Source organism: Anguilla anguilla, chromosome 3 (assembly GCF_013347855.1).
Source record: "Anguilla anguilla isolate fAngAng1 chromosome 3, fAngAng1.pri, whole genome shotgun sequence".
In the NCBI taxonomy this organism is placed as follows: domain Eukaryota; kingdom Metazoa; phylum Chordata; class Actinopteri; order Anguilliformes; family Anguillidae; genus Anguilla; species Anguilla anguilla.
The window spans coordinates 50877013-50904052 of NC_049203.1; the positions used below are offsets into that span (position 1 = coordinate 50877013).

The 27040-nt window shown below is 40.3% G+C and overlaps 1 protein-coding gene across 1 annotated transcript; it reads left to right on the forward strand.

Annotated features, from left to right (window-relative positions):
• The first annotated feature begins 9842 nt into the window (after window positions 1–9842).
• Window positions 9843–11500, forward strand: neurog1 (neurogenin 1). Its single transcript, XM_035411123.1, has 2 exons — window positions 9843–9970; window positions 10081–11500. The coding sequence occupies exon 2, from the start codon at window positions 10096–10098 to the stop codon at window positions 10756–10758; it is 663 nt and encodes a 220-aa protein (XP_035267014.1). The 5' UTR covers window positions 9843–9970; window positions 10081–10095; the 3' UTR covers window positions 10759–11500.
• The last annotated feature ends 15540 nt before the right edge of the window (window positions 11501–27040 follow it).

Below are 27040 nucleotides of genomic sequence, written 5' to 3' on the forward strand. Positions count from 1 at the left end.
TGCATCAGACCCCTAATTCATCACATGCTGTTTTGAATGTGCCGTGTTACTACACTGCAAGAGGCACACCAATGTGTTTACTTATTAACTTATGAGTGAACTTACGAGAATTGCTTGGATGTTGCGCATTCAGCTATTAAAGGTATTGCTGTTAATAGCAGAGAAATCAGTTTGGTCATATGTTGCATTACATCAATAATTTGCATGTATTGAAACTTGTTAAAAGTCAAATGATAATGTCATGTATGTATATAACAAGGCTAGATGAACAGTAAAATAGATGCATCAATGAATTCCTACACAAAGCGGCAATGTGTCAATCGATGTATAGTCATTACAAAGAATGTATAGTCATAAAATGATTGGAATGTGTGCCAGAGTTTTGGAGAGTTGAAAGAGTAAAAAGTAAGTTTTCTTCTGTTGTGTGAAGGCAGTGGGTGCACAGCTGGTAAACAGTAATGAGTTGATCATAAAGGAAATGAACGTAAATATGTAGGATTCCATGGTCAAGAGAAAGAGTCCAGGGCTCGGGTGATTGGCTGATGTGATCTCAGCAGTTGAGATATGTTGACATCTATAAGGGGAGAGAAGTTGGAAAGAGAATGTAGATCAGAGGAGGAAAGTGGGTGGGCAGAATTATACAGTATGGTCGAGGAGTGCTGTGATGCCTAGGGGAGGGCTGTGATGTCATATAAAAGTGACAGTGAAGGAAACTAAAGCAAAGCAGCGTCATCATCACAGAATCAACAATTGGAAATGTGAATTGCTGTATTGAAATGGAGTGCACTATAATCATTGGTAGCATACTTGCAATATACCTTCCAAAAGATTCAAACATTAGAAATAATGTCTCTATGGGAGATTCACTTTTTTGGGAGATGTATGTTTTGTGTTACACTACTTACTGCTGTGTAATTGTAGTAATTCAGATAAAGTACTACAGCAAAACCCCTCTGTGTGGGCAGGTGTGTTCAGTTTCATAACCATCTCTCCATTCTGCCAGAAATGCTAAGATTGACAAAGGTAGAAAAATGATCCAGTACCTTGGAACTATTATTTTAGAAATGAGTAGTATCACTGATAATTCATCCATTTGAGATTAAATAACCTGAGTTAGCTGTCCTTACAGTTTCTTTTGCAGCTGTTTGCCAAATTTCATGGCCACGAGATGGCGCTCATGTCCATATTTTAAAGTAGCAAGGAGCGATCTGAAGAACTCCCTCAACAGTTCTGCAGATATCTCTGGTAGATGCACTATTCAAAAATGTTGTATTTTGTATTTTGTTTGTATGTGGACTGAAGAAATATGTGTATGAAATTGGTGAGAGGCATATTAGTCCACCAATATTGCAACACAACTTCTTCCATTAAAATAAACTATGTTTATTATATAAATGTTCACTTTCTGAGAAAAATTTTTCTCTTCCAGTTAATGATTTCATATAATTAGTGGCTGACCCCCAACTTATCCGTCTTCTTTCTGTTGAAGCAACAGTGAGTTCAGCTGCACATTAGCAACCATTGCTAGGCAAACAAGAGACAGGTTATACAAAAGCCACAGAGGGTGATGAAATTAGTCGGTGCGCAACTCGTGGATGGTTCTTATTTTCAGAATACCATGCCCTTTACCCCACAAGGCCCTGTGCACTAAATCCATGTCTCTGGCATAAAGGGGAGCACAATGATCTGGTCGCCTGGGGAAATGGTAATGTCGGGCAGGCTGGAAGGGAAGAGAAAGAGGGGACAGGGTGTGGGTTCCAGAAGTAGTCTGAAAAGGGCCCTTCCAGCAATGCACTTTGAAGGCCAGTTTTAGAGGCAGTTCCTTTGACTGCACGTATAAAGGCGGTAGCGGTGGCGTGCCATAGATCAGACTGTCTCTCCATTGTTGCCCCCCAAGCAGGTCAGATACCCCCAGACTGAGGCCTGCATGCTGATGAGATGGGGCAGATGTCCACAGAACCTTCATGCGTTTATTGAAGGAATTCTGAACAGAAGCAGCCGGGCCCAACCGAGGGTCCTTGGGGACTTCCTCTTCTTCTCCGCGCCACATTCTGACAGAGAGACGACGGAATGCTCATGTCATTAACCTTGATATCAAAAAGGAAGGACGGGAGAGTGTACAGATGTCACTACTGAACAAGTTCATGGCCCTCAGGTCCCAAAGCAGAATCATCCCCAGATGCAACCAATGATGCAGCCTAAGTGCACTGTTCTCATCTCATTAGATTCTCTTCTTTGTTTCTCTTCTTAGATTCTACGCCTGTGTGCAATACACAAATTATCATTAACGTTATAAATGAGACTTTGCATGGTGTATTTCATAACATCAATGTTCACATTACAGAAAATGGAAGATTCTGTACATTGTTCACCATACCTGTGCATACTTCTCTCATGCCTCCCACCCCACCTTCTTTTTGCAGCTTGCAACATTTCTACTATCATCTATCTATCTATCTATCTATCTATCTGGCTAGCTAGCTAGCTAGCTAGCTAACTATTTATCTAGCCTGTATAGCCTGTTTGCAAAATCAGTTTCTCTGAATTGTCCATGTGATAGTAAAGGTTCCTGGCTACAGAGGGGAACAAACAATTAGAGGGCTCCACTAGAGCCACATGGAGTCATTTGACAGGGGCCTCACTGTTGGACATTTTTACCCACTAGGAACACTTGATTCTTTTCAGAGTGCAATGAGTGTCCAGACAAGGGCTCGACCAAATTGAAAGACAAAAATTAAGGACAAAACCCAAATTCTGCCATTCTAATTCCCAGAAAAACACAAAGGTGAGCCTCTGTTCCTCCAGCCTGGTTCCCTGGGTTACGGCCCTGTGAGTAGTGAGCTAATCTTTTCTGAAGTGTCGCTACGTGCCTCAATAATGGGTCGAGGCAGTTTGGTATACCGGAGTGATGTAAAAGTGTTCCCTTGGTCCCCTCTGCCTCACACCTGCTTCCCGTTCCATGGGCGAGGGAGATTATGCCCATGCCAGCGTAGAGTTGTGTTGCAGTGCCGCCATTGTCGCCACGTAATTGCAGTTGCATAGCCAGTCAGTGTCTTTTCATTAGTTGGTGGTCTAACCCCTTTAGTGGCAACACCTAATGCAAGTGCGGTGCCATTGTCTCTCATCTCCTTTTGTCCCGCTGCATTCTTTCAAGTGGTTCCCTTTTATATCTGGAATTGTTAAAATCTAGCATGGAGGTCTTGTTTTAACAAGGAAAGAATAATAAACTCTGCAAAGGGCTCTTGGGTCACCGGGAGTAGAAATAATGCAGCACAAGCGGCACCAACCTGTTCATTTTATCGGTGTACTGCAATTAGCAGAAACAACATTTAAATAAGCCAGTCAAATCAAGCCCTGCAGGTCGATCGATCGCCCGCCAAATTTGTCTATACCCAAAAAGAAATGACCTGGAACAGCAGTACATCATTTTCAAATACAAAAAACTCTACTCCCTCGCAAAAAATACTTCAACTAATTTTAAATGCAAGCAGAATGCTCTGCTACAATAATCAGATGAGGAATAAAAAAAGAGACATTCTTTCGGCCAACTCAGTATGCTGAAAATTCAAAGATATTAACAAATCATGAATGGCCTTTCATTTTAACTGGTCTCAACACAACCCTGATTCAGTTTTTAGTGAAAATATGCACTTGTTTCAATTTACCTGTACATACTTTAACACTGCTTAAGTAGTGTTATGAAGTGTTCCTGAATTGTGACCAGCAATAACCACAATTGAGAACTTGAAGTCAGCATGCATCCATTTATTTAACCTAAAATGTAAAATTATACAATCTCTGTGTAGTTCCTAAAAAAGGTCCAGCTTTATGAAACACAGTCGTTCAAGTTGTAGAAACAGAATGCATCTTTGGTCCCTCAAACCAAACCTACACCCTTCCTGCCTCCCTCACCACCCCCCAAACTCTCTTAACCCAGAGCTTTCAGATGCTAAATAAGTAGACATATGGAGGGGAGGGCTTTCTGCTGCCCTCCTAAAGATTCAGATTGTATGACAAATCACGTCCCAGCCCCCCTCCGCACACAGCCACTCACTCAGGCACACACACATGCACGCCCGCACACACTCACACACACACACACACACACACACACGCACGCACACGCACACGCACACACACACCTCCAGACAACAGCTTCATTAGTGTGAAAGAGTGAGTTTTTCCTGCTTTGTCAAGTCAAGCTCAGACCCCCTTCCCCTTCTCAATTACTCTTTTGTTGGCCCCAGATTCAAGTTATTGCACTCCAAACCATATGGCTCATTCGAGCCTCCACAAGCGATGCCATCGCTGCAGACCTTAACCATTTCACTAGATGGGCAGTGTGCCATGCCGCTTGGTGTAACACTAAGAGAACTGCACAATGTCAGAAAAACTTTAGGAAATAATGATACAACTATATCAGTACAACTATCAGATATATTAACCAATATCACCATCTTATTATTAGTATTATTACAGTTTCAGTAGCATTAGTTTGAGCAGTTTTTGCAACAGCAGCAGCAATGATACAAGCAAAGCAATATTATATAATACAAAGTATGCATTTATTATAGAATTTTTTTGGCTGCTTCACTTCCTAAACGGGCATATGGTCATAAAGGGCATTCAAAAGGGTTTGTTTATTTAATTTGGTAGTCTGGTCAGGTTATGTGTATCTAGTAATCATTTTGTCTTGGCAGAACAGTTGTAGCATTACTTTTCATTTGTTCCCCTCGAAAACGATATTTACTGTGTAAAGCTTTTTCTCATCTTATTCAATAGTTACCTTGGTTACATTGTATTATAAGGTCTTTAGAGACAGGGTTCTTATTGTGGAGGCTAATATAGGGTAAACTGGAGGTAAATTATGCTCTTGTACAAATACTGGGAGACAAGTGAATGGCTTGCACGAGGTTATGCATTTAGACTTGGACATCTGATTGATAGCACCAGGTTCACATTCTGGCACAATTCTACCGTCAGCTCACAATGAGGACACAGAATTAGCATTCGGAAAGCCTGTAATGAGATTCCATTACTTCAATAGTAGCACCTGTTTGTAAATAAAAGTTGAAGCACACAAAAATAAATATTTCAGGTATCAGGGTAGTATATTTGTGTTGCAGGAAGTTGTGCATTCTGTACAACAAAACATTAAGACACAGGTTAAACAGGAACACGGTGAAAACCGCCAGGCAACGTTTGCACTTTGTTAACTGTGCTGTGAATGTTGTTGAACCTTGTTTCTATATTTAGCAGCTAAACCAGCTATAAAGTAGAATTGCATTTTGTCATAGAGCACTGCGGTTCAAAGACCCGTTTCTATCCCCCCCACTCAATCTGCACCTAAGTGTGTCTCATCCTCTGAGTTCACACTTTCACCTGTCTCTCTCTCTGGCATGTCTGCCAGTCGGGAAAACGAAAGAAATGTCACTTATTTATTAAACTTTCTCCTCAAAATATTCCTGAAAAAGGTTTCCCAAACTCAGTAGGACCACCACGCATCTCAATTTGAAGTGCTACATATAATGAAGTTTACAAATCAGAATTTTAACACTGCATTTTTCATAACATGGTACAGAATAGGATTAGACCTCTTCTCATTCCCTATATGTAATTGGGAGGCTCAAAGTACTGGTCGCTTATGAAGACCTTTTCCCAAAGTAGTAGTACATCCCGTCATGTGGATAGGTATGGAAACAGATGTGCAGGTTGACTTGAGACATGGGGAAATATATGTGAAAGGTAAACATGTACCGTGAATTGAGATGCAATATACTTGATCAAGTATAATGGTCAATGTGTATTCTAATCTAATTTTTTTTTAAATGTTCATTATTTATTTTAGATACATAACCACTCCATTGTTTTAGCTCAATAGAACATTTAACGTATTGCATACCTTCCCAGGGGAACAACCAACAAGAGTAGCTACACACTTTGTATCTCTGGTGTGTGTGCAGGTGGTCTGAACTGTTTGATAATACTCTAGGTACTCAATCACTTTGAAGAACCTAAATGCAACAAAATGTCTTCCAATTCAGAAATTAATCGCAGGCAGTGATTGTACCTAGATTTCTGCAGAAAAGTGAAAATTTTAACATGTGACCTGCAATGCACACCCGGAGACTATCCCAAGGAAACTTATCGATAACGTCATAATGGTATACAAACTTAAAGAGTGTCTTAGAAAGAGATGAGCAAAAATAGACCAGGCAGGTAAAGGATTGACTCTACTATTAAAGGGATACCAAGAGCAACCAGAGGACATGTGGCTTATCACATCACAAAATGACAGGCAAAATGACAGGTTTAATTAAAAATTGGAAATAAGTGATTTGATGGCTGTTGTTTTGATGTAATGATGTTTCTGGCTTTGCAGAACAGCAAATCATATACCACTAAAAATGCACCATGTCTTCATTATTGGCTTCATGATATCCCAAAAAATGGGCCACATCGGAATATATAACATTTGTAATAGAGATGGAGATGTAATAGAGATGCTTTCACTGTATCTTCAATTTTTGATAAATAAATAAATAACTAAATAAATGGCGAACCCTGGAAGTATCCTAAGAGTGAGATCTTGTATGAGATACAAGAAATTGGTAGCAACAAAAGAGTTGGTTTCCATCGCTGTTGTAAGCACGGACTTTGTTTTCTTATTCTCTTTCTAATGCCTTTACAAAGATGAAGGAGAGCTTTTAGATTGTGGAGAGCACTATCCGAGCACTATCCCCGTACAATTGACGCACTGGAGTAAAGAATTAATTACCATTCAAAAGTAATGGCCCTATTCTGCCATGCTTGAGTTTTTTTAACAAGGAGAAAAGGTCTAGTGGCTGCAGCCCTGCTACAACGCTAAGGGAAGGGATTATTCCGGGGATTAACATCTGAAAACTCCTATCAGACTTTCTGACTCAAAGATCTTTTGCGGACAGTAATCGCATTAATACCCGGGGATTAATACTACCCCGAATGCAAAATTGAACTTTAATTCAAATTAAATAAATAAATATGAAATAAATGTAAGAGTCGACCACAAGTGAGGAGAGAGTCTGTATTCTCCCGCATTCCCTTTTCTGAATGTAGATGGAAGCATTTCAAGTTTTAAGAATCAGAGAGCATCACTACTAGGCATTTAATGCTACACCACAGGTTTCGCACCTGCATGCAAATATATCGGGCATTCTGTCATTGCGTAGATCCCATATGCGATATGCCTCATGATTTATGCTATATCATGGAAAATAAAAAGGCAAAATGTTTGTATTTTAAACAAGCGAGGTAAAACCCTTACCATCGTTCTCTTAGTTGCGACAGAAAGATGGAAATTGAGAAAAAATTGTTTTTTATAATTTTATATAGTCTACTTCTTTTTGTATATTGATTTCAACACAGAATTTTTTGAATTGTCAAACAAGGATTAGTCCCTCCTCCAGCAAGTCGATTGTTTCTTTTTCTCACGTGTTTCATACATTGAAATGCAATCACATCTCGTGCACTTGTGCCTAATCCTGCCAGAGTATCTCCCAGGCAACGTCTCTCAAGTGTGGGCCGCAAGTGCGCATTTTGAAACCTCATAATTCTGTGCGATCGCTTACTTCGCAAACTGCAATTCCGCTGGTCTGGAACTGACTAGGTCGTATTGTAAAACTGTTACTTTTATCACTTTATACGGCCAATAAGCATACCTTCTAAGAAAGCCCACTAATGTCCCAAATAATAACGAAATAAGCATGCAAGCTGTTTCTTGCCTTTGATGTTATTGCTAACAGGTTGGTGTTGTAATAGTAAAACTTCTCCACCTTTCTCCTTTCTTTCACCTGTAATAAAAATCTCCATATTTCGCCCAAATCCGCTCTTACAAATAGTTTGGGATCCATCCATTGCGCTGTAAACATGGACCGTTTCTTCCTCATAACGTTAGGCATGAATAATTGAGCGTGCACATACCATGTGTAAAGGATGGCACACGTCAGTAATCTAGCGAATGCAGGTTTTTTTAAATGTACGTTTAGAATAAATAAATACTGAGTTACGCCATATAGTAGTAGTAATATTAATTAATTAATTAATTAATTAATTAATTAATTAATTAATACAAATAAAATAATAATGTTGCTGTTATTATTGTTATTATTATTATTATTATTATTATTATTAGTAGTAGTAGTAGTAGTAGTAGCAGCAGCAGCAGCAGCAGCAGTAGCAGTAGGCTAGTAGTAGCAGCAGTAGTAGTAGGTCTATTTGTTGTCGTTTAGTAGGCTATATAAGTAATTTTGGTATCTGTGTTTATACTATATACATGTTATAAATGCTTACATATATTTATTTATTTAAGTAGTAGTAATAGTAGTATGGCATTGTATGAGTATTATTAACAAAAGAGATATAAAACACTGCAGCAAAATTTCAAACAAGCGACAGTGGCGGCGCATTTTGTTCACGCTGGGACTCTTTGAATAAGAATAATGCCATTGGACTGTTGCAGGCAGAAAAAATGAGTGACAAAAGCTCCGAGGAGCAGAATTTGGACGGGGGACAAGGCGTATGGGACTGAAAAGAAGTGAGGGGAGACGCTTACAATGGAACAATTCACCTTATAATCGCTTTGATATATTATACATGCCTGAAGACTCTAAACATTGTGTAATTATTTATAAATGACTGTCCCCCCACTTTCATAATGCCATTGGGAGAAAGGCGCTGCAGGTCTCTCCTCAAACTATTTCTAAATAGTACCCCCATCCACTTTTTTCAAAAGAGAGGCGAGATGCTGGAAATTGAATAAATAGAATAATTAATGGACAATTGTATGGTTGTCCCATAAAGATGTCTTTGAATTAACTAAATGAAATTGCATAGGCTAAAGGAGATCTTGATTATTTTACTATACAGTCTATGCTTTGAATGTTAATTATATTTATCAGATCAAAATTAATTTATTAATAAGTTAATAAAACTGGTCATAAACTGAATACGTTCGTTTTTCAGAATGTATTCTGTTACACACAATATACGCCCAAATTAAAACATTTTGTTATCAATTTTTATGGTAAAATTAAATGGTAATCTTTATTTGACCGACGCAATTATCGCAGTACTGACCATATCGTATTCCATTGGCATTTCCCCCGCAGTTAGTTTCTAGTGTTTCAGAAGCATATAAATAATTATGGCAAGTGGCTAAAGATATTTGCCTTGAATTTGTAATCTTCTGGCTATTTGGCATTATACCCCTAAACATTAAACGCTTCTCTTCATCTAACTATGTTTTAAATTCCCAGTTGCCCAATTAACAGAATCAAAGTGTGTGTGCGTGTGCGTTTATATAAAATTATTTTTCATTGTATGTATAACACATAACTATATGCACCAAAAATAAAGTTCTCTGGCGTACTAAAAATAATTTATATTTGTTTTTGCCACATTAGGCATCCAGGTGTCGAAAATACCTCACCCCAAAACTTGTAAAGTGTGCCTTGCCTCGGGGGCTAAGCACTTCGATTATTTGGCCGTCCTATCTTTTCATTTTCCTCTTGAGGTTTAACTTTAAGTGGGCTGAGTCTTCGGCTCCGTGATAGCAACAGTGCCGCTCGCGTGGCTGGCCAGCGGTTCCGCGCTCCCATTGGACAGCTATGATTACAGGCACGCTTCGGAAGGTGAACAAACAACGGGCATAAATTATGCTAATGAGATGGTCGTGCGGCACGGGGCAGACCTGATGCAATCCAGCCTTTCATCCCTCACAAAAAATGCCAAAGCGAGGGGGGTACGACCATTGTCTCCCCAGAGTATATAAGGGGTTTGACGCCAGTCGTGTGCCAAGCTCACTAGCTCACACGAGCTGACTGCATCAAGATCAAGACAGACGCGTGCCTTTTTCTGAACATCCACACCATTTGTTGGACTTTGGCGCGGTGCAAGACAACTTGCATTGACAGTTTCTAACAACAACACTGAGGTACGTTTTGTTCTCTTTAAGCGTCTTATTTCAAGCATTTAAACGACATCAGTTTACTGCCTCATTCTTGCACTCTGACTCACCAATTTCGCTTCTTTTTGCCTTTGCAGTTTGAAGAACAGATCATGTGCAGTACTATGGAGACCCTCTACTCTGACTTGGACAGCTCAAGCTGTGACTTGTCCTACTCACAAACGGACGACGAAGACTCTCGCAGCAGCATACAGGCGGGTTCCCCGTTATCCTCTTTTGGCCAGCCGTCATCTCCCATCAGCAGCAACCAGGAACCCTCTAGCCCCGAGCAGCAGCAGAAAAAGAGACGCAGGGGGCGCGTGAGGAGTGAGGCCACCGTGCATGTGGTCAAGAAGAACAGACGCATGAAGGCCAACGATCGCGAAAGGAACAGGATGCACAACCTCAATGATGCTCTGGACACTCTTAGGAGCGTCCTCCCGGCGTTTCCGGACGACACGAAACTTACAAAGATCGAGACTCTGCGCTTCGCCCACAACTACATCTGGGCGCTTTCAGAGACAATCCGAATTGCAGACCAGCGCCAGAACAAGTCCCAAGACGCTTCACTCCTGCTCCCAGGGCTAGTTTGTGTGGCTGATTCCCCGAGCCCGGGCAGCGACGCGTGCTCTTGGATGTCAAGCGCCTCTTCCTCCTCCTCATCCCCCTCGTACTGTACCTCAAATCCCAGCAGCCCGGCAGTTTCGGAAGACTATGGATTTTTGCAGACTGACAGTCTGTACAGCTTTCACAACTTTGTTCCAGGCATCTATTAAGAGACTCCCATAATAACTTTTATTGAGCAGATATGGCCCGTCGTAATGTTGGTAATAGTGACAACTTGAAGGGGATCGGCTTTATAGTAAAGTCAAGTTTGTCACTCAGTTTAGAAAAAAGAAAAGCGAGGCGCCGTAGCTTTTTCTAACTATTCACTGTTTGCCTTAACTATGTTACATAAGCCTGTCTGATACCCTGTGTGTATTTCGTATTTTCATTTATACTCACATCTCTGATAATGCAGATATATAGGATAATTTTATTTTTGTGATTGTTTTTATATATAATTGTACGGTAGCCTTTGCTATGCTATTGTCTTCAAAACCTTTGCACTTTTCCAGCGCATACACTAAAGTCCTCTTGAAATCTTGACCCCCACCTCTATTAAAAGAAAATTAGAATTAAAAAGAAGAAAAGACAGATTTGCTTTTGCAGACTGAGGTGAAAAGTCAATTTTACAATTTGTAGAGTGATAATAAAGAAAAACGAGCGTGGAAATTTGGTTTCAACGCTCTGACAATAGACTGAAAGGCTGTCAGAAGACGAGGATCTGGTCTCATGCATTATGTATTTCGACCCCCTGAAAACCGTTCTGTCTCGCTCTGCAGAAAGACTCAATCCCACGTGCGAGGACCAGCCCAGCCCTGACTTAGTTTTGATTTAATTTATTCAACGTTTTGCTTTCATATTAAAATGTATTTTTTATTGTATATAAAGAGATTTATTCTATTATGTATTTACCTCAAAGTTTAAGTCAGGTACAAATACTTTTGTACAAATAAAATTGTTTAAAAAAACAAAAAACAAAACTTGCATTTGTCTTTGTATTCTTTACTATTCCGGGGAAGAGGGAATATGTGAACAAAATAGAGTTGCAATGATTTAACCTATTATTGTGAACGTCTCTTTAAAGATGCTCACGTTTTCTACAGTCTAGCTACATAAATGTATGTTATATTTTCCTGTTTAAATATGTAGTATATAATGTGATAATTATAATTACAATAACGAGAACTGAGTCCCTCAACTCATAATCTGTCCTTGTTTGTCTCGCTGAAACAAAGAGGATGTGATGCATTAATAAATTGGCAATGATAAAGAGCCCACGCAGGGGCAGGTGGACGCACTTGTTAGAAATAAATTGTTGCATCATTTCAGGCAACAAAATGGTGTATAGCTATAGGCTAAACATCTCTCCGAGGGACCACATACTGAACAACTTTTCAAAGAAAATAATGTTTTCAACTGTTGAGCAGCATTTATGAAATAAAAAAAAAACAGATTCGTGTGTTATTTCGGTTGAGACTATGTTGCAGCCTTTATTTTCAGTAACGGATTGAAACAACTGGAAATTCTAATTAAACCCTTCAATAGCCGAAGTGAGCGCACGAAAGTAACGAGCATATCTACCAACCATTCTTTATAAATTTGGTTTATGATTTGATTAAATTTGATTAAAAGTCATTCGAAAATATCCAGAATGAAGATCTAGAATTATATATCTAAACTAAATTTTGTTTAATACCTGATTGCATATTTGAGATTGTATAGCAAAGTAACGTACAAGATTAATTCGAAAATTATTGTTGTGTTCCAAATTGAGAACTTCAAAAATGACGAATCATTATTATTATTATTATTATTATTATTATTATTATTATTATTATTTTGTGGACTTGTGCTGCTTTGGACAATTGTCTCGTACAATTCCACTTATTAAAAAAACAGGCAGCCTATGTTGCCTCGTGGGTTTATTGCATTGTGTCCTGGAAAGTCGGTAATCTCGGTTTCTTTCTTCAACTCTGATAGGACTTTGAAGAGGTTTTGATTGGGAGTTCTTTGTGCTTCCAGGATCGTTTTATTTCGAAAGGGGCTCAGGTTAAATCCTCTATTTGTGAGTTCAGCATGAGGTCCGGCCAAGACTCTTGTATCTGCACGTGTCGGGGATAGACAGGGATAAAGGGACTGCTGCAGGCTCCAGGGAGAAAAGCGCATGCCAACTAACATTAAAAAGAGAAGAAAGAAGGAGAAAGAATTCAGCCTGTCTAATCAAGAGAATAGACCTGAATGTTAATCCGACGATTAATCTCTTTCAGTGTGGAAAGTTTCCACGAAAAACCGAGTGGCCTTCCTGAGTTTAAAGAAACCAGTATGTACCATCCAGCTATAGCTAATGACGGAGGCTACCACATTTAGCTACACATTTTGTACTGCAGCGAAAGTAGTGTAATTCTCTCTCTCTCGTCAAATACACACACACACACACATTCATATAAATTATTATACAATACGTTTTATACAATAATACAGGATTATATTCTACAAAATTATGATACAATAAAACTTTCATGGGAAACATTTTGAAGTGATCATGTTCCAGCAAAGTTCAGACATAGCCTGTATAAAAATGAGCCAGTTCATACATAAAACAACATTAAAATCGGATCGGAAAACAAACCTATTTAATTACATTCAAGTTACTATCTGTAAAGACGCAATATTACGGCCCAACATTGCCACCTGTTTTGGTTTAGGCTATGCAATCACAATGAGCGCCGTTGCACGACAGTAGGCTAGTAACGCACAATAACGTGCGCATGCTTTATGAATATGTCTCATTGTTCATATGCAAAGAACCATAAGCAATTATAAAAACCAAACACTGACATGAACTGACGCCGGAATCACGAGCTCAGCTCGCACCTGCAAAGCAATTATCGCAGAGCTCGGCTAATTGGACAGACTATAGTTAATGTGTTGCCTAATTAATGCTATCAATATTTGATAAACATATTAACTGGCACGATTAAATGATAGACATATACTATAGCGTTAATAGCATAACTAGGCTACGTGTGTCAATGTGTAATTGAGCATTCTTTGAAATTATTTGGTCATCATATACAAATATTATTTGTATTGTTACAATAGCACAAGAGTGGCACAGTGCAGTTTAAGGAATAACAACGGGTTAGTTGTACACGAGTCGAACCGAAGTGCAGTGTATAAGGAGAACAATGGTCCCTTGCTTTTGTAGAGGTCTCTGTGACGATGTGTTAATTAATCTAATTCATTAGTCTCTGATAATTGGTTTTTAAAACGAAACACGTTGGAAATACACAAAGCCTCGCTCGTCCTAGTCCCACCGTAAATACAGTCTCACAAAGGCACGGGACACTGCTCGGGGACGGCTCGAGACTGGGACAAATTGTGAAGCTTGGCAACGATTGCGTGCCCTTAATTTGGCATGAATAGGGTCGACATTAGTCAGAAGGTGATGCATGAGGCGTTTTCGGCGTCTGGATTTTCACTGCATCTGTTTGGGAGGCTCATGTTTCATCAGAGAATGAAGACTAATCAAAGAAGCCGTGACTGGACACCCTCTGACCTTGTTTCACAGAATTCTTCCAATCTGACCAATAACGCCTTGTAATTCAAATATTAAAAAAGGACGTGAAGCAGTGGAAACATGATGACGATGTTCTGACTAAATATAAATGGTTCTGTAAAAGTAATTAATCCTGCAGTAAGAATGCACCTGCCTTTGTCTAACACAACAGAGCATGATGGGCTGATTTTTATCAATGAAAATATATGCATTACTCTTGTTCTAATGCAATTTCTTTTTGCAATTTTTCCCTTAAACTTTCCATTACCAATAATTTCTACAGTTTTAGTGCCCTTATAGGTTCAGAAATGCCCACAAGTGAAACAATATTCCCCTGACCACAGAGAGAGATTGATTTTGTGTGTTTACCCCTCTGCCTGGCCCCCACACCCCTCAGGGCTGAAAGGCAGTACTGGCAGGGAAGCAAAGGGTCACAGGGCATCACAGAGAAGGGGCACCCCCTGACCCCCCAGGGAGACAGCCTCGCCAGTCAAACAGTAACAAAAACATCAAAATATCCTGCACCCTGCCTGCACATCTAAGGCCCCCCACCCCCCAACACACACACACACAAATGGCCCAGGGATAGCCTTGTCTCACAAAATGTCTTGAACCTTTGACCTTTACATTGCTCTGTGCATGGGGTTGGGTCATGTTCAATACATAAATGGAAATTTTGATCGACTTTAAGAAGGGTTTATGGAGGATAGCACTTATTCCCCTCTGGCATCTTTGGTCAGCTCGAATGCAGTCAGTGCTGATTTCTCTGATTCATCTCCCAACTTACAATGCTCACAATTTATACCACAAACGTGCTGCATCCATTGCTGGCTTTTTAGTGCAGCAATTATGGTAAATCACATTGCACAAGGATGTAATTGCCCATGCTCACACAGGATTTAAACCCAAGGCCCAGAATCTAAACTCCCACAGTTGAACATACAGGATTCATGCCATACATGTTTCAGTGTAATTTTTAAAGGTACACATACTTATTCATAACAAAATGTCTTCAGATGTGTATTCAGCCATATGCCTGGTCGTCCCATGGAAGTTGCTTATTGTAGAAGTAGTGATTATTATCAGAACTGGATAATATTGTTGCTGCACATGATTTCTCTTCTAATTTTAAAGTGATTATATTAAGAGAAGAGAATCTGCCCCCAAAACTGCTGTGGCACAGGGATATAGTGCTGTATTTGAACGATAATGATGTGTGACATTCCCCGTGCCTCCATTTCTGTAAACATGCTCAAATGATCTGAACAGGTCTTGGGTAGTGTCAGAGCTGGGCTCCCCACCTCCACGGCACACTCTTCCTTCAGTGCCCTCTTATTCTTGGCCCATTAAATATTGATAGGGTTAGGATGGGAGGGACAGAAGGGCTGCACCCCTCCTCTTCCGGGTCTTGCTGGCCTCTGAAGCCCAAGAGTGACCAGACAGCCTGCACCCAGGGAGAGGTGAGGGCTCAGCTGGGCAGAGCCCTTAAGAGAACTTCCCTGGAGTCATAAAGGAACTCTGCAGTCGCAGTGGAGGGTATGAGAGAGCCCTAAAGGAAACAATTACAGCGTGCTAATGATGGGACCTGTACCAGATGAGGAAGCTTGTTGTCTTATCGTTCTGATCAGGAATTTCCCAGCTAGTTTTGTTTCATTCTTTCATGTTTAGTAAGGCTGTGGAAAGCTGTGACAATGCTGCACGGGCATGAATGCGGGGTTGGGACAGTCACAGCATCTGCGTGGTTTCAATTGCCACCTGGCACTCAACCGCCCAATTCCACAAATGATTTTTCTTTATTGAACAATTATATTTCATTGCTGATTGGGGAGATAGCCAGTGTTTCAGGCAGAACTAAATGCCAGACTGTAGCCCTCCAGGGCCTAAGTTCAGGAGTCCTGCACCAGATTGCCTGGACTGGGCCAGAACTTTTACCACTCAATTTGTATACAATGCTATTCCTGTATAACAGTTTGTTTTGAACCGCTGTCCTCCCTGATTGCTTGTTTAGGGGTCGTTGTGCCCCCTCCTATAGCTGACCATTAGTAGTTTTTCACTGTTTGTGGACACGCCCTATGCAGGGATTAGCAGAACTGTGTTGATGGCTCCCTCAGCCTCCCCATCCATACTCGTACCTGCTGTCAATCTGCTGCCAGTTCAGAGCATTTAGAGCATTCCTCCCCGTGTCTTTCATCCCAACCGACGGCCTCGCACCTTGATCCCCGTGATGGAACCTCAAAAGCAAACCTGATGGCATCAGAGAGGGTGATTAGGACGACTAATGATTTGTTGAGCAAATACAGGATTATTTTTTAATTGGGGTTATTAGTATCACAGACAGTTTAGCACCTGCCCCAAAACCACTGCTGCCTGAGGTTAACAGATGTTCCTCCCAAAAAATAAATAAATAAAGAAATCAGAGTAATTCCCTTCGTAAATCAAAGGTACAAATTTACTTGCAAGCCCAAGAGTCCTTCTCAAACATTTAAAAAGGTGTTTAGGAACACTGTAAGACAGTGGAGAAAAACATTTACAATTAATTATTTAGTACCTGTCAAACCAAATGTAATTTGATTTAACGGATGACCAGTAAGACATAGCTGTTGCCATTTCTTCATATACTGAAGGACTCAGCAGCCATTTTGTATTAATATAGTCTTACCTTAATCGTGATAATTTTATGCTTACAAGTAAAAGTTCTATTAAAATCTTTAATTTCCTTTAGCTTATCCTTTAAACAGGGCAGATCATACGCTGTCATTAATATTATGATGAAGAATGTCAATTGCGATTATTTTTATGAATGCTTTTTAGAAGCCAAGCAACAAATGTGCTGCAACCCTGCAACCTACAGTTTATGTATGATTTGTCATCTTCATTTTCCATTGCTTAAACTAAAGAAAATTCTGCAGTAAGGATATGTACCACATGTAATATCCAATTGTAGGGGTTTTGTCAAACACTTACCTAATCAATATGGCAGTTTTTAAATCAATCGTTTGAAAAATGTGAGATATTTGATTAAATAGTCACGTTGTTCATAATTATTACAGTGGTATGCATAATTCTCGGATCTCTGTGTATCAAGTTTGTTAATTATAAGACTGTAGGTGAATATGGATATTAGCTATCCATATTTCATTCAAATGTGGAAGATGTAATCTGTACACACATGGAAATATTTTTGTTTCCCTGGGTAATAGGACACAGTCAATGTTTCCGCAGTATTGATACAGACCAGAAAAAAACTTACTCATCTACATTTGCCATTTTAACCAGGCACAGGCTACATTTATGTGAAGACTGCTTGCATTGGTTCTTGCTTCTAATTTGGAATTAAACAAAAGTGTATATTAATATAGATGTATCTATTAGCTCAAGGAAGGTACTTGTCAATACTGCCATGACAGTATGTATGAACATATACAGTGAGCACCATAATATTTTGGACAAAGACATATATTTTTTGATTTGGCTCTGCACTTCACAAGATTCGTAATCAAACAATCACATGCGGTAAAGTAAACATTCTCAGATTTAATTAAATGATATTTTTATATTTTTTGCATTCACCATGTAAAAACTGACAACAATTTTTTACATAGTACCCCCATTTCAGGGCATCATCATTTTTGGGACAAATGGTTTCACAGTTGTTTCAGATTACTCAGGTGTGTTCAATTACTTACTTGGAGCAGACATAAGAGAGCTTTCAGTATCTAGTATTGATTCTAGGCTTTTGGCTGCCTTTGGAGTCAGTAATTGGCATTTGTCAACATGAGGACCAGAGTTGTGCCAATGAAAGTCAAGGTAGACTGGGAAATATTTAGAAAATCATTAAGAAAGAGAGCACTGGTGAGCTCAGTAATCACAAAAGGCCTGGTAGGCCAAGGAAGAACTAAAAATTCTCACTAATAATGAAGAAAAACCCCAAACACCTGTCAGACAGATCAGAAACACTCTTCAGAAGGCAAGTGTCCAAGTGTCAGTGACTACTGTTCACAGAAGACTTCATGGACAGTACTACAGAGGCTACACTGCAACATGCAAACCACTATTTAGCTGCAAAAACAGATGACCAGGTTAGTTTGCTAAGAAGTACCCAAAAGAGCCAGCAGAGTTCTGGAAAAAGCTCTTGCGGACATACAAGAATGTATGGACTTGTGTCAGAGTAATAGGAACAGCAAGGTGTGGAGGCCAAATGGGCCTTCCCAACATACAAGGCACCCCCTCATCTGGCTGCCAGAGGTACTGACTCACTTGGCTTCATTGATGACGTGACTGCTGATAGCAGTAGCAGAGTGAATTCGGAAGTGTACAGAAACATCTTATCTTCTCAAGTTCAACCAAATGGTTCCAAACTCATTGGATGGCGCTTAATCCTACAGCAAGACAATGATACCAAACATACTGCTAAAGCAACAAAGAAGTTTTTCAGCAATAAACTAGAAAATTCTTGACTGGTCAAGTCAGTCACACATTCTCAATCCAAATGAACATGCGTTTCATAAGCTGAAGAGAAAACATAAGGCAACTAACCCCTGAAACAAGTATAAGCTGAAGATGGCTGCAGTACAGGCCTGGCAGAGCCTCTCCAGAGAAGATGTCTATGGGTCACAGATTTAAAGCAGTTATCACATACAAAGGATATGCAACAAAGTACTAAATATGACTATTTTCATTTACACAACACAAATAAATAAACATTCTAGTGCCCTGAATTGGAGGGCTATGTATAATAAGTGCTGACATTTCTACATGGTGAAACTAAAGTTCATAAAGTACTCTTTAATAAAAGCTGAGAATGTTTTATTACAAATGTAAAATTGTGGAGTACAGAGCCAAATCAAGAAAAAATATGCCTTTGCCCAAACATTACTGGCGCTTACTGCATATGACTACATTGTGCTTTTGCCACTTTAAATCTTTAAATTAGTACCACACAATCAGTCAAATGATATTATAGGGATATTGTTCATCTGTACATTTGCAATTTGAATAAAAATATTAGTATTGGTATCTACTTTTTCAGGTTGATGGTAGAGTTACTGTTGCTTTCCACATGACTCCTATGCTGAATTGTTGAAATTACTGTTTAACAGACTAAAGGGAAATGAAAAAAAGCCTATTGAAATGTTCCTTCCTGGTATAACAGTGTGGTCGGATTGGTCAGTATCACGCATGACTTGGTACTGAAGTAGAATTGATCCCACTGTAAATTCCTCCACATTGTTCTCAATTTGTAAACCCCCTCAAGATGCTTTGTGCAATGGGACTTAAGCCTCCACAGTCCCCAATCACTCCTACTGCCAGTCTAATAACAGGGGCAACTTCTTTTTGTCTGACCCTGTCAGAGAGCAGGAGGGAGCCACTGTGAGGGGGGAAGCCTGGCTTTTCTGAGTTTCTGTCCCCTCTGTCCTCCTCGTGTGGATGATTTCCTCTCCCTCCCACTCACACTTGCCCACAGGCTCTGTGGCTGCATCTCCTAATGACGCCAACCCCCCCAGCCCACCCCCCCTACAACCAGCCCCCCAGCGGTCTGACCATCTCATCTCTGTTTCTAAGGCTGGAGGCACTCTCACGGCAGTACTGGGTACATTGGATGCACTTTCAGTCATAACTTCACCCAGCTTCACCTCCACGGGACCTCATATCCTCACTGCTGAAGACTTGTGCCAGGTGAGTCTGGTGTGGACAACGAGAATGCTGCCTTTGTTGTTTCGTGAACGAACCAGCAGCAAAGACTCTCCCAGGTCATTCCAACCTCTCACTGAATCGGGGAAAAATGCCCAAACCGAAGTAGTGCAAAGAGAGCCGCACAAACGGCAGGTGCCACACTGCAGAGTCGCGCAGACACATCAAACTCCTGAATGAAAATTTCTCGGTCTGAAAATGCCAGTCCCAGGGGTGGGTCGATTGCTGGGGTTTCACAGATGACAGCGGTTCAATCATGTCGAACGATGCCGTAATGGACTGCTGACTGCTGTAGCCACACCATTTGCCTGGCCATTTGAGCCTCACTGCCGTCTGTGCAAAAATACTGTGAGGGCAGATGTTTCTGTATGGTAGATTAAGCATCTGTTCCCCATAACCTCAGGTAGAGGCCAACCTCAGATTTGGGCGCCTGAAACGTCCGCTTTAGAATGAGAGGGATACAATGGCACAGCCAGCCGTCGCCTGAGGGCTAGTTGTTCCAAGTGGCTGCTCCCAGTCTGTAAAGTTATCTTGTCCTCATTTGTAATGGAAAGCCACTAATACACACACACGCGCACACACACACACACACACACACACACACACACGCACACATCACCCCTCACAGAGGTACCACATTCAGTTCTAACAGAGTTGTTATGTACTCTATTAGAGTAAAATGTGCTCTATCAGAGTTGATTTACATTGATCGTTTTGCTGTGTGCGCACTAATACTTCAGTGAATGCCTGAGCAAAAAAATTATATCAAAAACAGAAGTTGTCTGAAAAGGTATCTAGTGATTACCTATAATTCAATGATATATACAAAATCACTATCATTTAAAAATGCAGCCTCTGATTACCTGTTGAATTAGCCATTAGAGGATTTAGTATTTTAGTGGGTTGCCATATTGTGATGTGTCAAAATCAAGTGGTCGGTTGTAAAGAAGGGGAAGGTTAAATTTACAAGTGCTGCCCACAATGGCCCCTGAAAAGTCACAAGAGCATCCTTCCTCTAAAGAGTGTCAACACACGCAGCCCTCTTAGAACAGGAGAGCCACAGTTTGCCAGACAATGAGCTGACTGGTGTTAAACGGAGACCGCTCTTAAAGAAACGCTGAGAGTGCTTTGATTTCGGGGCAATACAAGTTCAAAACACGACCTGTTTGTAGAGTAAGCGGCCCCGCACCGCCCCCACCCCTCTCCGTGAAGGGAAGTAGGTAGCCGAGGGTTGGAAGTGCTCTCAACCATGTTAAGTGCTGTCTAATTAGCCTGGAGTGGACTCAAGAGGAGGAGAGGGGGTGGAGGCACATCCACCTGTATTGAAACGCACTGTCACCTATGCCTGCAATCCCCCTGGCTATGTGGGCCCTCACCCCTCAAGATCTGCATTTTGCCTGGGTTGCGGGTGTATGTGTGTGTGGGGTGGGGGGTGGGAAGCCAGATGCTTAGATACCCACAGAGGCAAAACAGAGTCACAGGAAAGTGTCAATCAAGAGGGTAGCCATGCAGCTGGGCATATTCAGAGTGGCTCCTCTGGAAATAGATGGCTTTTCTAAACCCCTCCCCACCCCGGGAAGGGGGAGTCCTCAGAGAGAACAGATAAAAATCAAGGAAATCCAATCCCACTCGATGCCGAGGATAAACAGATGTGATTCTTCTCCCCTCAATGCAATACAAGATAACCTCTCCCCCTGCCCCACCCCTCCCACACAGCCACTGATTGCACCTGCACTGACGCTCGGAGTACTACAGCCAAGCCTGACGCCAGTGCTTTATTCTGCCCTCCAAAGGCCAAGCTGCTTGGTGCATACTATTACTGGAAGGGTGTCCAATTAATTGATTTTGCAATGAGTAGCAGGACATTTCTTATACTGGGTCATTATGGTTAAAGAACAGGCAATCAATGGCTTAGGACACAGCTTTTTAGTCTGGAGTTTCAGTGGGAGCATATCTTGTAGCACGTCAGATATTTCATACACCATTATCATGCACCAGCCAAGAGCGTGGAATTATAGGATACCATCAGAAAATTTAATCTACAATACATTAGTTATTAACAATGGGAAGGCTCCTTGTTGTTTCTATTGCTATGGAATTACTGTTTTAAGCATGCTAATACCAGAATGCTAAAACCAACATCTTAATCTCTCACAGTGTAAAAACAAAGTAGCTGAATGCAGAAGCAGCAATATCCACTGACTCACATGTACATCCAATGCAGCAAGAGGCAAGAGTCATTTGTTACTTAGCCAAAGTATTTAATATAGCTGACATCTTTTATTTAAAAAAGCAGTTTTCCATACTTTAAAATGTTAAGTAAAATATATACTGTATGTAGCAAATGAATTTGTTTGTTTCAAGCTAACAATAAGTAAGTGATATATTACTGAAGGAAATATTTATGTATATATTGGAAGAGTGTGTGCGCACAATTCTGTGTATATATATGCTTATGTGGAGGTCACTAAGAGGTAAATCTTTCCATACTACAATGATATTTATTGTATGTATCATTTGAAAATAAAAACCCTTTGTCCAGAATAGAAAAGAAATGGTAGTCCCCTGCACAGCGATAGATTGACCCTTGGTAAAAACAATTGCCTTTGTGAAACCATTTGCTTTTTAGGGATGTGTTTTCAAACTCTGCTATCTGGTAAGGTATGCATTATTTTCGCTCTGCACATTAGCAACCACTACTGTTCTTCTGTTCAAAGACAGAGGAATAGGAACAAAAACACCTCCAGCAGTGATGGTAAAAAGAGTTGAAAAGAGGGCAATAAAGAACGAAGAGCTAGTTCACTGGTTCATACAGCTCACTGGGCAGTGCTGTGTCCTATACTACTCTGAGTAAAGGAACACTCACTCATTCAGGACATACACATGAACACACACGTGCGCACACGTGCGCGCACACACACACACACACACCCATAGTTAAATGCAAAACTATTGGGACAGTTACACAATTTTTGTTGTTTTGGCTCTGAACTCCAGCATACCGGATTTGAAATAATAAATATGATGTTAAAGTGCAATTTGAGGGTATTTACATCCATATCAAGTGATCTGTGTAGGAATTACAACCAAAAGTAATTGGAAAAATTACTATTATTATTATCTTAAATAAAGCCATCATATTTAGTACTTCGTTGCAGTTGTGTATTCGACGACTGCCTGAAGGCTGCAGCCCCCAGACATTAATAGACCCCAGGCATTTTCCATGGTGATGCTGTGCCAGGTCTGTACTGCAGCCATCTTCCTTTCCTATTTGTTTCTGGGGCATTTTGCCTTCAGTCTTGTCTTTAACAAAGTGAAGCACATGTTCAATTGGATTCAGGTCGGGTGACTGACTTGGCCAGTCAAGATACACTTTTTGGCCCTGAAAAACTCACTTTGTTGCTTTAGCAGTGAGTGTAGGGGCATTCTCCTGCTGCAAGGTCAGTTTTGAGGCATTTGGTTAGATCTGAGCGGGATAAAATGTTTCTGTACACTTCAGAATTCATCCTGCTGCTGCCATCAGCAGTCACATCATCAATAAAGACGAGTGAGCCAGTGGCACCCATACATGCCCAAAGCATAATGCGATACAGTACAGGAGGTATGCTTTGGATCATCAGCTGTTCTTTTCTTTCTCCAGACTTTTCTCTTTTCATCACTTTTCATACTCCTTGGACCTGTCAGTAACTTTGTTCCAGAACTCTTCCATTTTGTTATGTGCTGTACTTTTTAGCAAACTGCAACCTGGCTGCTCTTTTCTTGAGGCTTACCAGTCCTTTGCATCTTATGGCGAAGCCTCTGAGGTTATGCTGGCGTAGTCTTCTCTTTATTTTAGTCTTTGACACATCTATGCCTACTTCCTGGAGATCAGTTCAACAGATGAAAAGGGGGTTTTCTTCACAAGTAAAAGCATTCTTTGGTCATTCACTACAATGGTCTTCCGTAGTCTACCAGGTTGTTCGCTATGCTTCGGATTCATTTATTCAAATTTTTCCACACCATGATGGCCTGCTTTACTGTGACTAACATTTCTTTGGTCCTAATGTTGAGAGACAACAGCTACAGACTGCAAATGCAAATTCCACATATAGAATCAACTCTATTGATTCATTGTTTCATTTCAAATCCAACGTGCTAGAGTAGAGAGCCAAAATAAGAAATTAACAGCAAAAGACTCCTGATTTAATTCCATACTAGAATCAACTCTAGACTTTTTGTTAGCTTTCTTATGCATGAATTAATGATGGAAAGACACAGCTGGCCAAGATACAGTTGAGTGGTGAATTCTCCAATGACTTTTCGTCCCAAAAAATGCAGGGAGTATATATAAAAAGGGCTGCAGTTCCAACATAATTCTCCCAATATGGATGCAAATACCCTCAAATTAGAACAAGACAATCAGCACTTTAACGCCATATTCATTATTTCACTTCAAATCCAAAGTGCTGGAGTACAGAGCCAAACAACAAAAACTGTGCCACCGTCCAAATACTTAAGAAATGCACCATATATATGATACTGACATACCAACACAGAGCGGTCTTTAAATTCATAATGAACAAGATTTTATCTTTTAAACTGCCTTGGGTGGCCAAACTCTGTATGGGCTAGAGCTTTGGAGAGCTGAGTGAGGTGAATTACAATTACTGTCACTTTTCAAAAGGCCTCTCCCAGAAGGCAGACACTCTAAAGATTGTGCAAACAACTTTCAACAACTTTCTACGGTGATGCAAACCACATAACACCCTCATGTTTGGCCACAGTATTTTCCAAGTTTTCGCAGAATGCTTGTCTCAGATATTTGACCCTTGTTTACTAGGGTTTACTTGTTACTGTTATAAAGGTGGAAGGACCTCTAAGTTTTAACGTCATTTCACACAAGCACTCTAACTGCTCTGGTTTGTAAAATGTAGGTGTTATGAAATATGAAATCAAATTAAGTCTAACCCAACACTGATACAAATTAATATGGTCTAGAAATGGCAGTTAATGCAAATGAACTTTTGTTCATGGGGGAAGGGCATGCGTGTAGCCCACTGCCTCTCTTTGAACCCTCAAAGAAGCGTTATTTCATTTTTCTTCCTTTTTTTTTTTTTTACTGTCAGGGGATGTTACTGGGATGAAGCCGTGAGGTTTTTATGAGAACTTAATAAGGGCCAGAAAGGTCAGGGCCCCCTCCTTGTCTTCAACAATTACCATGAAATTCTTAATGTCCACACAGCCAAGAGGACCTCGGATTTAAAAGTGTCATCCAGAGGGCGACTCCACTGGTGGTGCCGTTCCCCTGGTCCCCCCACCCCCTCGTCCCCGTCCCCCCACCCCCCCATGCCTAAAATTTACACCCATCTTCTAGGGGCGCTGCGATGAGAAGTTTAAGGTCCAGTCAGGCCTCTGCTGAACCTCTGACCCTCACAAGACAGAGGAGAGGAGGCAATTTCCAGGGCAATAAAAAAGAACCATAGCAACGCTCATCACTATGCCTATTTTACTAAAATATTATGTGGACTTTCTATTATTTACATAAATCATAAATCATAAATCATAGAAATATGGATAATATTTACTTATTCAGTTATTCGAACTTATTCAGTTTTACAGGGCTTGGAGCAACAATCATCTGTCAAGAATCAGTAATGTCTGGTTTTCTTGCATCATTAAGCCACAGATCAGAAAGAAAAACAATTCAAACTTGAATGGTTTAGGCACAAGACCATGGAAGTACCTTACAGCCTAAAGGCATAATTTAAAGAGACTGAAAGTCATCTATACAGGGATATGATTCCTTAAAATATAAAATGAACCTTGCCTCTTATTTTGGCAACTTGCAAAATGTGCTAAGATCCTAAAGAAGTACTGTAACTTCCCCACTGCAGAAAGTTTTCAGATTTTTCCCTATATTTATCACAGGCTATACTTTACAAAGAATTCCCTGTGGCTGACCAAATAATGAAGCCCATTTTTCTACCTTACATAATAAAACCGAATTCCCTCCCATTGATTTGGCCTTCTATTTCATTTAATTTTTTTGTTTTAATTCACCATGAAGAAAAGTATAAATCAGACATTTAAGTTGGCTTAGCGCACGGCTAGCAAACAATGCCAAAATGGGGGAGAAGAAGAGGGTAACGCCATAATGTAAAATAGTTAAAAGCTTATTAGAACCATTGAAAGGCAGCCTGATATCCACTTTGTTTCGGAACACCCTGAGCTCAGCCTTTCAAGCAATTGTGAAGGGGGCAATTCAAATCTCTTTTGGTCCATATGAATGAGGGCCTCTTAAAGCTCTTTTATAAGCCAGCAAATTCCCCACAGGCGTATGGCCTTTAGCTCTATTACTGATTTACCCAAAGCATTCATCTCCAGCCTTCTGCTTCTCCCCTCCCATTGTTCTCCCCAGCCACCCCAGCACCTGACAACTCTAGCACCAGGCTTCTTTTGCTACTTAAAAATGTGTAGGCCCAAAGAATTGAGATTATTGCCATATATCTTTACCCCTCCCTTCTTACCCATTTTTTTACAGCAGTAAAAAAAAAAGGAACGTAAAAAAAGAAAGGTAGATTGATTGATTTTCTTCACTCATGGGGTATTGCATTCGATAATGTTAACATCGGATGGCTGAATGAGGCAGACCCTGCTCCGGAGGCTTGTTTCTTTTCATTCTTTCTCCTCAGATAAAGGAGTGAAAAAATTCCAAGTGGGCCCATTGCCTCTGTACTTAGATTAATTAGGCCTCCTTTTAAGAGCCATTCATCCCATCTCTCAAAAAGGGGTCCCAGTTACATTATGTTAAGTTTTCAGAGCCTATTTGCATTTGTTTGTGTTGCCCGAGTAAGTGTTGAGGAGCACTTGGAAAGGGACAGAAAAGGAAATAAAAACAAAGACAATGGGAAAATATACCTTCGGTGGCTTTCGCGATGTTCTGCGTTGTTTTCCTTTCTTATCTCAAGTTAACAGCTCTCCAAGGGAAGAGTTCTCTAAAAAGCTCAGAAATAGATATGTCACTTGTGATAATAATGGAAAAAGCTGGACATAAACTGGATACAAATGAGAATTAAGTAGTTGTGTGCTTGCCCGTGTGGCTGTTTTTCAGTACTTCTGGTTCCATAGGTTGAAAAAAGAATGTTCTCAAAATGCATTTTTATTTCAAAGGGTTGAGTACAACTGTGTAAAGTGAACACTCAAGTTCAGAAAAAAATATGTTG